Source organism: Amblyraja radiata, unplaced genomic scaffold (assembly GCF_010909765.2).
Source record: "Amblyraja radiata isolate CabotCenter1 unplaced genomic scaffold, sAmbRad1.1.pri S43, whole genome shotgun sequence".
Lineage (NCBI taxonomy): Eukaryota > Metazoa > Chordata > Chondrichthyes > Rajiformes > Rajidae > Amblyraja > Amblyraja radiata.
Genome location: NW_022630150.1, coordinates 3563021 through 3575065, shown reverse-complemented (window position 1 = coordinate 3575065; position 12045 = coordinate 3563021). Strand labels below are relative to the sequence as shown.

At 52.6% G+C, this 12045-nt stretch overlaps 1 protein-coding gene across 1 annotated transcript; it reads right to left on the bottom strand.

Annotated features, from left to right (window-relative positions):
• Positions 1-452: 452 nt before the first annotated feature.
• On the bottom strand, positions 453-2101 carry LOC116969439 (P2Y purinoceptor 3-like). The gene has a single exon (XM_033016335.1). The coding sequence runs from the start codon at positions 1966-1968 to the stop codon at positions 907-909; it is 1062 nt and encodes a 353-aa protein (XP_032872226.1). The 5' UTR covers positions 1969-2101; the 3' UTR covers positions 453-906.
• Between the last annotated feature and the right edge of the window lie 9944 nt (positions 2102-12045).

Below are 12045 nucleotides of genomic sequence, written 5' to 3'. Positions count from 1 at the left end.
GAACAGCCATGAAGGGAAGCAGACCATGGCCATGTCATCCGTGGTAGCCAACCATCCACAGATAGTACCCCCCCCCCCCCGCACCTCAGTTCCCTTGGTGGCACAAGAAAATGGCGGAGGTCTGACCTCTTCTGGTCAACTCCATTGGCCGAGTTTGAGGTTTGGTTTGTGGCCTTCTCCTGGTTGTGCCAAGCCTCACGGTGCTCTGGTAAAGTGTCGGTTGAGGGGTTAGGGTTGAGAGGTTAGGGTTGAGGGGGGAGGGGGTCACAGGTCCAGGGATGAGGCTTCCACAGTGCCACCTCCTCCTCCTTCCCGCCACAGGGACCTGTTTGACCAACAAGATGGCGGCGGCTCGCGCCAGCCGTTTCGCCGTGATGTGGCAGGAGGGGGTCAGTCCCGCAAAGTCGATCCTTCGTGCTTGAAGCATGGGGAACGTTCAACGGGATGGGGGGGAGTTGGGGGAGGCGTGGAACCATTTGGGAGGAGGGGGGGGGGGATTGAGGGTGAGGGGGAAGGGAGTCCACCAGCCGGCCATTCGCATGAGGGAAGGTTGAGGGACAGGGAGTTGAGGAAATGGGAGGTCCACCAGCTACCATCATCCTCATATGGGGAGGTTGAGCCGTGGGGAGGGGAGGTGATCAGCCATGATCACATTGAATGGCAGTGCTGGCTCGAAGGGCCAGATGGCCTACTCCTGCACCTATTGTCTATTGTCTATTGAGGGACCCCAGGGGGTTGAGGAAATGGGAGTCCACCAGCCATCGTACTCTTGGCTGAACATTGAGGGACAGAGATGAAGAAATGGGAGCCCACCAGCTGCCATCGTCCTCGTGATGGGAAGGTTGAGGGTCCCCAAGGGGTTGAGGGGATTGGGAGACCACCAGCGTTCTCCTCGACAGGCCCGTCTCAGGCGGGCGACGTCAGGTGGTTGAAGGGCTTGAAGATGTTCCACGAAGACTTGGAGTCCTCGTTCTTCTTGGGCTTGAGGCAGTTCTGGGGCCACTTGTCCTTGGTGAGGAAGTAGAGGAGGGCGTTGAGCCAGGCGTTGAAGCTGGCCAGGGGGCGGGTGACCTTGTAGCAGATGGTGACGACCCGTTTGGTGGTGCAGGCCACGTTGGGCACGGCCTTGTTGATGAGGAAGATGGTCTTGGTGACGTGGAATGGCAGGAAGCAGAGGGCGAAGAGGAGGGTGATGGTGAGGATGGTCTTGATGGACTTGCGCCGCTTCTCCAGCCCCGGGGCGGCCGACTTGAACTCCTGGTTGTTGATGGTCTTGAAGATGGTCCTGATGACACGGGAATAGCACCAGGCGATGATGGAGAAGGGCAGGAAGAAGCCGACAGAGTGGAGGATGATGCCGTAAGGAACGTAGTGGGGGTATTCCGTGTCCAACGCGTCATCCCAGCAGTTGGTGGCGTTGTGAGAGTCGGCCGTCTTGGCGAAGTGGAAGATGGGGCTGGTCAGGCCTAGAACCACCAGCCAGACCAGCACGCACACCAGGCGGGCGGTCTTCTTGGTCTCCATGGTGATGGTCCTCATTGGGTGGCAGATGCCCAGGTAGCGATGGAAGCTGATGCAGGTGAGGAAGGAGATGCTACAGTACAGGTTGAAGTAGAAGAGGAATCGCACAAGGCGGCAGGTGAAGTCTCCAAAGACCCACACGTCATGCATGATGTAGCTGGCGATGAGGACGGGCAGGGAGAGGCCGTACATGAAGTCCGTCAGGGCCAGGTTGAACATGTAGATCAGCGAGCAGTTCCACACCTTGCGCCTCTTCAGGATGCTGCAGAGGATGATGGAGTTGAGGGCCAGGCTGAGCACGCAGGTGTAGGTGTAGCACACGGGCAGGAAGACGTACTTGTAGGACTCGTCGTTGTTGCAGGAGCCCGCCGGGCCTTCCCGCCCCGGATCAGGGTCCGAGCCAGAGCCGTTCCCAGGCGTCGCCGGCCCTGAACCGTTCTCCAACATCTTTTAGCGCCGAACGGCGGCGGCAAGCATCGCCCAGCGGGGGGGGGGGGGGGCAACGCGGCACGGAACGGAGGTCAACCGCACCTGTGGGTGGAGAGGGCAGAGGTCAGGGAGGGTGGAGAGGGCAGAGGTCAGAGAGGGTGGAGAGAGCGGAGGTCAGAGAGGGTGGAGAGAGCGGAGGTCAGAGAGGGTGGAGAGGGCAGAGGTCAGAGGATGGAGAGGTCAGAGAGGATGGAGAGGGCAGAGGTCAAGGAGGGTGGAGAGGGCAGAGGTCAGAGAGGGTGGAGAGAGCGGAGGTCAGAGCGGGTGGAGAGGGCAGAGGTCAGAGGATGGAGAGGTCAGAGAGGATGGAGAGGGCAGAGGTCAAGGAGGGTGGAGAGGGCAGAGAAGGTGGAGAGGGCAGAGGTCAGAGGATGGAAAGGATGGAGAGGGCAGAGGTCAAGGAGGGTGGAGAGGGCAGAGGTCAGAGATGGTGGAGAGGGCAGAGGTCAGGGAGCAGAGAGGGTGGAAAGGTCAGCGAGGTAGAGAGAGAGAGGTCGGGGGGTCGGTGGGGGGTTAAGGAGAGAGTAGATAGCACCAAGGGATAGAGAGGTCGAGGGCCAGGCAGGAGAGAGGAGAGAGGAGAGAGGTCGGGGTAGAGAGCAGAGAGGGGGCAAAGGTCCGGGGTAGAGAAGTCAGAGGCCAGAGAGAGTGTCGAGGCCTGGTTGCACAACCTGGCCTGAACATTGGGCGTGTTCGACTGTCCACAGACATTGCTGCTGCTACCTGTTAAAGTGTAACTCAGTAATTGCTCCAGCGAGCTGGTGAGTAACCAAACAAAAAAATAATAACTTCCTAACCTTGTTTTGAAGAGATATTTGTTTTGGACGAATAGATAGTACACGGGGAAAGTTGGTTCAAAAACAATGATTAGTCAACCTTTGACACCTATTATTCCTCACCAAGATGTGTGTGTGTGGGGGGGGGAGGGGGCGATATTTAAAAGATTCGACAGTGTTATTCTCTGGGAGATTGGGGATGATCAGCCATGATCACATTGAATGGCGGTGCTGGCTCGAAGGGCTGAATGGCCTCTACTCCTGCACCTATTGTCTATTGTGCCACCCTGTGTCCTTGTCCCACCTGTTTTGAAGTGCTACAATTCTCCCCCTCTGCTCTACATATTATACTTGAGTTTAGTTCATCGTCACGTCTGCCGAGGTACAGTGAAAATCTTTTGTTGCGTGCTAACCAGTTAACGGAAAGACAATACATGATTACAATCGAGCCGTCCACAGTGTACAGATACATGATGAAGAGAATAACGTGAATAGCGTTTAATGCAATGGAGAGTCCGATTAATGATGGTCCCTCTATATATTTACAATAGACAATAGGTGCAGGAGTAGAGGCCATTCGGCCCTTCGAGCCAGCACCGCCATTCAATGCGATCATGGCCGATCATCCCAAATCAGTACCTCGTTCCTGCCTTCTCCCCATATCCCCTGACTCCGCTATCTTTAAGAGCCCTATCTAGCTCTCTCTTGAAAGTATCCAGTGAACCGGCCTCCACCGCCCTCTGAGGCAGAGAATTCCACAGACTCACAACTCTCTGTGAAAAAGTGTTTCCTCGTCTCTGTTCTAAATGGCTTACCCCTTATTCTTAAACTGTGTGTGTGTGTGCGGCCCCTGGTTCTGGACTCCCCCAACATCAGGAACATGTTTCCTGCCTCTAGAGTGTCCAAAACCTTAACAATCTTACATGTTTCAATGAGATATCCTCTCATCCTTCTAAACTCCAGAGTCCTAACCCTTAATAACCTCATATGTTTCAATAAGTACCCTCTCGTCCTTCTAAACTCCAGAGTGTACAAGCCCAGCCGCTCCATTCTCTAAGCATACGACAGTCCCGCCATCCCGGGAATTAATCTTGTAAACCCACGCTGGGCTCCCTCAATAGCAAGAATGTCCTTCCTCAAATTGGGGGACCAAAACTGCACACAATACTCCAGGTGTGTGGTCTCACCAGGGCTCTGTACAACTGCAGAAGGACCTCAGTGCAGCGTAGATTTACATAAAACCCACATAGGATGCCTTTATGTACAATGCATCTGATCTGTTTGGCTGGCATGTAGGTCAAAGTTTTTCACTGTACCTGAGTGCCTATGATCACAACAAGCCTAAGCATATGGCACGTACAAACACATAATGCCGCAAAGATTTTAGTGCAGAAACGGAATAACTGGGCGCAGCGGTAGAGTCTGAAGAAGGGTTTCGGCCCGAAACGTTGCCTATTTCCTTCGCACCATAGATGCTGCTGCACCCGCTGAGTTTCTCCAGCATTTGTGTCTACCAGCGGGAGAGATGCGGCCTTACAGCGAATGCAGCAACTCTACCGCTGATCCCGACTACGGGTGCTGTCTGTACGGAGTTTGCTCGTACCCCCCTCGTGACCTGCGTGGGTTTTCTCCGAGATCTTCCCTTTCCTCCCTGCGGGTTTGTAGGTTAATTGGCTTGGCGTAAAATGTAAAAAAATTGTCCCTGGTGGGCGTGGGATAGTGTTAGCGTGTGCGGGGATCGCTGGTCGGCACGGACCCGGTGGGCCGAAGGGCCCGTTTCCGCGCTGAATCTCTAAACTAAACTAAAACTGCATGAGATGGAATTAAGAGAGAGAATATGTTTCAGCTGCAAGAATACATCAAAGAAACATAGAAACATAGGTGCAGGAGGAGGCCATTCGGCCCTTCGAGCCAGCACCACCATTCATTGCGATCACGGCTGATCGTCCCCAATCAATAACCCGTGCCTGCCTTCTCCCCATATCCCTTGACTCCACTAGCCCCTAGAGCTCTATCTAACTCTCTCTTAAATCCATCCAGTGATACCACAAATTCACAACTCTCTGGGTGAAAACGTTTTTTCTCCCCTCAGTCTTAAATGGCCTCCCCCATTTATTCTAAGACTGTGTGTGGCCCCTGGTTCTGGACTCACCCCACATTGGGAAATGTTTTCCTGCATCTAGCTTGTCCAGCCCTTTTATAATTTTATATGTTTCTATAAGATCCCATCCCCTCATCCTTCTAAACTCCAGTGAATACAAGCCCAGTCTTTTCAATCTTTCCTCATATGACAGTCCCGCCATCCCAGGGATCAATCTGGTGAACCTACGCTGCACTGCCTCAATCACAAGGATGTCCTTCCTCAAATTTCGGAGACCAAAACTGTACACAATACTCCAGATGTGGTCTCACCAGAGCCCTGTACAACTGCAGAAGAACCTCTTTACTCCTATACTGAAATCCTCTTGTTATGAAGGCCAACATATCTCTAAAATATTAAAAGTATCAAAGGACACAGAGTACTGCAGTAACTCAGCGGGTCAGGCAGCATCTGTGGAGAACATGGGACAGGGACAAGTCTTTGATGATATTGTACCTATTATCATGTTTACTCTGTCATTCCAGGAGCAGAATGATACCATTCGGCCCATCGAGTCTACACCACCATTCAATCACGGCCGATCTATCTCTCCCTCTCAATCCCAGTCTCCTGCCTTCTCCCCATAACCCCGGCCACCCGTGCTAATCAAGAACTTACCAAATAGTGAAAGGCCTGGATCGAGTGGATGTGGAGAGGATGTTTCCACTGGTGGGAGAGTCTAGGACTAGAGGGCACGGCCTCAGAATTAAAGGACGTTCCTTTAGAAACATATAAACATAGAAAATAGGTGCAGGAGTAGGCCATTCGGCCCTTCGAGCCTGCACCGCCATTCAATATGATCATGGCTGATCATCCAACTCAGTATCCCGTACCTGCCTTCTCTCCATACCCCCTGATCCCTTTAGCCACAAGGGCCACATCTAACTCCCTCTTAAATATAGCCAATGAACTGTGGCCTCAACTACCTTCTGTGGCAGAGAATTCCACAGATTCACCACTCTCTGTGTGTGAAAAAAAAATGTTTTTCTCATCTCGGTCCTAAAAGATTTCCCCCTTATCCTTAAACTATGTGTGGCCCCTTGTTCTGGACTTCCCCAACATCGGGAACAATCTTCCTGCATCTAGCCTGTCCAACCCCTTAAGAATTTTGTAAGTTTCTATAAGATCCCCCCTCAATCTTCTAAATTCTAGCGAGTACAAGCCGAGTCTATCCAGTCTTTCTTCATATGAAAGTCCTGACATCCCAGTAATCAGTCTGGTGAACCTTCTCTGTGCTCCTCTTCTACAAGAAACTTTAGGAAGGAGGTGAGCTCTTTCTGACTCGTGTATAGTTTGCACGTTCTCCCCGTGACCACGTGGGTTTTCTCCGGGTGCTCCGGATTCCTCCCGCTTCCAGAAGGCGTTCCTGTGTGGGTTCGCAGCGTGGATGGGAATGGGAGCGGATGGGAAGGTGGGATAAGGTGGGACTAGTGTCGGTGGTTGGCCCAAAGGGCCTGTTTCCGCGCTGAACCTCTGAAGTCCACCTAGGGTAAACAGTGAGAAGGTTGTTGTCCCAGGGAGGGTGGGGGGTGGGGGGGGTTGTCTCGGAGGCGTGGGTGTACTTACGAGTTGAGGATGAAGATTTTGGGCCCTGGTTCCTTCGCTGCCCGACAACTCACGCCCTCGGCTCCCTCTCTCCCTCGACAACGATCGCTGCGCCCTGTTATCCCGCAGCCCCACCGCAGCTGCACCACTGCTGCACCGCTGGCTGCTGCTCCAAAGGTGTCTGCGTCAGCTGATGCACCTCGTTACCCACGGTTAATAAGTCATCCGGCCCTTGCGTCGCCACGGCAACCTGGAGGCTCCGTAGGCCGAGCCTGCCGACCGTCTCCCTCCCCGACACTCATCACCCCCCCCCCGCCCGCCCCCCCACACAGGGCCACGTCCGGTAGAGCTGCTGCCTCGCCGCGCCAGAGACACGGGTTCGATCCTGACCTCGACTGCTGTCTGTGCGGAGTTTGCACGTTCTCCCCCGTGACCGCGTGGGTTTTCTCCGGGTGCTCCAGTTTCCTCCCACATCCCAAAGACGTGCGGGTTTGTAGGTTAACACACACACACACACACACTCACGCACACTGACACACACACTCACACACACGCAGTCACGCACACACACACTCACACCACACACATACACTCACACTCACACCACACACACACACACACACTCACGCACGCTCTCACACACACGCACACACACGCAGTCACGCACACACACACTCACACCACACACACACACTCACGCACGCTCTCACACACGCACACACACGCAGTCACGCACACACACACTCACGCACGCTCTCACACACACGCACACACACGCAGTCACGCACACACACTCACACCACACACACACACTCACGCACGCTCTCACACACACGCAGTCATGCACACTCACACCACAGACACACACACACGCACACACACGCAGTCACGCACACACACACTACACACACACACACACTCACACGTACACACACATACACTGACACACACAGTCTCAGCCTCACACACACACACCTACACACACACACACCCGTATACACACACACCCGTACACACACACACACTCACACCACACCAACACACACACACACCCCCACACACACACACCCCCACCAACACCCACACCCACCCCACACACACACACACACACACACACACACACACGCAGTCACGCACACACACACAGGGTTGAGGAGCATTAAGGAGTAACAGCTGGTCTGCCATTGCCACCTCGACAGATTTTGATGACAAACTGTTTGTTCTGGAGAGAAAAACATATCCAGAGAACAGTGCAGTCAAACATGAGTGAATCAGGGAAGCACAGAGGATGTCAACGGCTAATTGAACCCATTACATCGGCCTTGCAAGTGACACAATAACAACAGCCGTTAATTAATGTCTCCAGGGAGTTATTCAGCGCGGGAACAGGCCCTTCAGCCTTTCGTGAAAGGCCCGGATAGAGTGGATGTGGAGAGGATGTTTCCACTAGTGGGAGAGTCTAGGACCAGAGGGCACAGCCTCAGAATTAAAGGACGTTCCTTTAGGAAGGAGATGAGAAACATAGAAACATAGACAATAGGTGCAGGAGTAGAGGCCATTCGGCCCTTCGAGCCTGCACCGCCATTCAATATGATCATGGCTGATCATCCAACTCAGTATCCTGTACCTGCCTTCTCTCTATACCCCATGATCCCTTTAGCCACAAGGGCCACATCTAACTCCCTCTTAAATATAGCCAATGAACTGTGTGGCCTCAACTACCTTCTGTGGCAGAGAATTCCACAGATTCACCACTCTCTGTGTGAAAAATGTTTTTCTCATCTCGGTCCTAAAAGACTTCCCCCTTATCCTTATCCTACAAATTTCTTTAGTCAGAGGGTGGTGAATCTGTGGAATTCTTTGCCACAGACGGCTGTGGAGGCCAAGTCAGTGGATACTTTTAAGGCAGAGATAGAGAGATTCTGGATTAGTGTCAGAGGCTATGGGGAGAAGGCAGCAGAATGGGGCTAGGAGGGAGGGAGATAGACCAGCCACGATTGAATGGAGGAGTGGACTTGATGGGCCGAATGGCCTAATTCTGCTCCTATCACTTACGACCTTATGAGATGTGATGTCCTGGGATGTCAGGACTTTCATATGAAGATAGACTGGATAGACTCAGCTTGTACTCGCTAGAATTTAGAAGATTGAGGAGGGATTTTATAGAAACTTACAAAATTCTTAAGGGGTTGGACAGGCTAGATGCAGGAAGATTGTTCCCGATGTTGGTGAAGTCCAGAACAAGGGGCCACACACACAGTTTAAGGATAAGGGGGAAATCTTTTAGGACCGAGATGAGAAAAACATTTTTCACAAGGGCCACTTCTAACTCCCTCTTAAATATAACCAATGAACTGGCCTCAACTACTTTCTGTGGCAGATAATTCCACAGATTCACCACTCTCTGTGTAAAATATGATTTTCTCATCTCGGTCCTAAAAGATTTCCCCCTTATCCTTATCCTAGAAATTTCTTTAGTCAGAGGGTGGTGAATCTGTGGGATTCTTTGCCACAGACGGCTGTGGAGGCCACAAGTCAGTGGATATTTTTAAGGCAGAGATAGATAGATTCTTGATTAGCGCGGGTGTCAGGGGTTATGGGGAGAAGGCAGGAGAATGGGGTTAGGTGGGAGAGATAGATCAGCCATGATTGAATGGAGGAGTAGACTTGATGGGCCGAATGGCCTAATTCTGCTCCTCTCACTTGGGACCTTATGAGATGTGAAGGGCCAGTTTGGAGAGGATGTTTCCACGAGTGGGAGAGTCCAGGACCAGAGGGCGCAGCCTCAGAATTAAGGGACGAACCTTGAGGAAGGGGATGAGGAGGAATTTGTACTCGTGTAACTCGTGAATTCTCTCCCCGTGAGCGGTGCATTCTCGGCAGCCCGTTCCCGCCCGGTTCGTACTAAATCGGCGGGAGTTAAGGGCCGGTCCCACCAGCATGCAACTGCATGCGTCTAGCGCGACCAAACGTGGTTGCTCGAGGCGTACGGCCTCGCGGGGCCGGTCCCACATCGATCGCCGGATCCGTACGGAGTTAGTTGTGCGGGGCTGGTCCCGGGCTCCGAAAATCTTGCACTGTCCGAAAATCCTGCGCGCCTGTCGGCCCGCTACCGCCTTGAGGCCGTACGCAGCGTCTGGACGACATACGCCTAACGCGTGCCGTTGCGCGATGACGTCACCGCCCGACGCCGTGCGACGTCCAAATTCAGTCGGCCCGCCTCCTGCCCAGCTGATTGGTGAGTACGATGTCGTGACCAGCCCCGCACAACTTCAGACGGCTCCGCAGTTGGAAGTGGGACCGGCCCAGCGAGGCCGTACGTCTCAAACCACCACGTTTGGTCGCGCTAGACGCATGTAATCGCATGCTGGTGGGACAGGCCCTTTAGACTTGGCGTACAAACAGAATCGAGAATGTGAGTGTGTGATCGAAGAACTCTGGCGTGGAGTAAATAAACCATCGATCGTTGTATAAAAGTTTACTTCAGCCCTGAATAACATTCACTTCTTCAGCAGCTGTCGGTCAATAATAAGGAACATGTAATTTAAAAAATATATATATATGTATGTATGTAGATATTAAAAAATTCAGTACAGAGTCACAGACTTGCAGCGAATATCAAAGACTCTCGGAGAACAAACGCTGCACACAAAGCTCTCGTTGGCGCGTAGTCCGTGTGCGGGCGTTCCAGAAATGGATTCTGCGGGATTTGTTCGGGAGAGGATTCCCCGCAGATCCCGCCATTCCGGCAGCAATTCTGGCGATGTTTGTCCACGAAAACCCTTCTCTCTCTCGCCAGAGATGCGGGCCTGTTCCGCTGAGTTACTCCAGCATTTTCAGCCCGTCTTCTGCGTAAACCAGCACCTGCAGTTCCTTCCTTCGCGATTTTAGTCCGCAGTCCCATTCCGAAGCGGAATTCCCATTCCCCCGGGAATTTCCCAGACTCGGGGAGAGAGGACTGGAATGTAAACACAGGGATGTATTGTTGAGGCTTTTATAAGGCACTGGCGTTTGGGAGTATTGTGAGCAGTTTTGGGCCCCATATCTTCAGTTTTAGTTCAGAGATATAGCGTGGAAACAGGCCCTTTGGCCAACAACATTCTTCTACAGTTGTACAGGGCTCTGGTGAGACCACATCTGGAGTATTGTGTACAGTTTTGGTCTCCTAATTTGAGGAAGGACATCCTTGTGATTGAGGCAGTGCAGCGTAGGTTCACCAGATTGATCCCTGGGATGGCGGGACTGTCATATGAGGAAAGATTGAAAAGACTAGGCTTGTATTCACTGGAGTTTAGAAGGATGAGGGGGGGGAGATCTTATAGAAACATATAAAATTATAAAAGGACTGGACAAGCTAGATGCAGGAAAAAATGTTCCCAATGTTGGGCGAGTCCAGAACCAGGGGCCACACACACAGTCTTAGAATAAAGGGGAGGCCATTTAAGACTGAGGTGAGAAAAAACTTTTTCACCCAGAGAGTTGTGAATTTGTGGAATTCCCTGCCACATAGGGCAGTGGAGGCCAAGTCACTGGATGGATTTAAGAGAGAGTTAGATAGAGCTCTAGGGGCTAGTGGAATCAAGGGATATGGGGAGAAGGCAGGCACGGGTTACTGATAGGGGACGATCAGCCATGATCGCAATGAATGGCGGTGCTGGCTCGAAGGGCCGAATGGCCTCCTCCTGCACCTATTTTCTATGCTTCTAATTATCCCGACTGCGGGCGCTCGTCTGTACGGAGTTTGTACGTTCTCCCCGTGACCCGCGTGGGGTTTTCTCCGGGCGCTCCGGTTTCCTCCCACGCACGCATCCCAAAGACACGTGTGTTTGTGTGTGTGTCAGTGTGTGTGTATCCCTGTGTGTGTGTGTGTGTGTGTGAGAGGCTGAGAATGTGCGTGAGAGAGATTATGAGTGTGTGTGTGTGTGTAGGATAGTGTGTGGGATAGTGTGTGTAGGATAGTGTTAGTGTGTAGCGGGGATCGCTGGTCGGCGCGGACCCGGTGGGCCGAAGGGCCTGTTTCCACGCTGTATCTCTGAACTGAGCTGCAGCTAAAGCAACAAATATAACTGGGGTTAAAGCTACGGCTGGAGTTACCAGCACCTCCGCCCTCTTGCCCCTGGGCTCCACCGATACAGCCCAGGCCCGGCGATGGGGTCACTCACCCCCGAATCAGTGGGTCAGGTCACCGATTTCGATCAACATGGCGTCCTGCTCGATCTTCAAGTCATCCCGGCATTCCAACAACTCCATCAGTTGGCTGTTGAAGTCTGAGGGCAGGGGTTTACGTTTAGCTCAGGGATACATAGAAACATAGACAATAGGTGCAGGAGGAGGCCATTCGGCCCTTCGAGCCTGCACCGCCATTTATTACGATCATGACTGATCGTCCCCAATTAATAACCCGTGCCTGCCTTCTCCCCATATCCCTTGACTCCACTAGCCCCTAGAGCTCTATCTAACTCTCTCTTCAATCCATCCAGTGACTTGGCCTCCACTGCCCTCTGTGGCAGGGAATTCCACAAATTCACAACTCTCTGGGTGAAAACTTTTTTTTTCCTCACCTCAGTCTTAAAT

Bases quoted from the DNA above. Each gene is read 5' to 3' on its own strand.
- LOC116969439 (XM_033016335.1), bottom strand. From the start codon at position 1,968: ATGTTGGAGAACGGTTCAGGGCCGGCGACGCCTGGGAACGGCTCTGGC.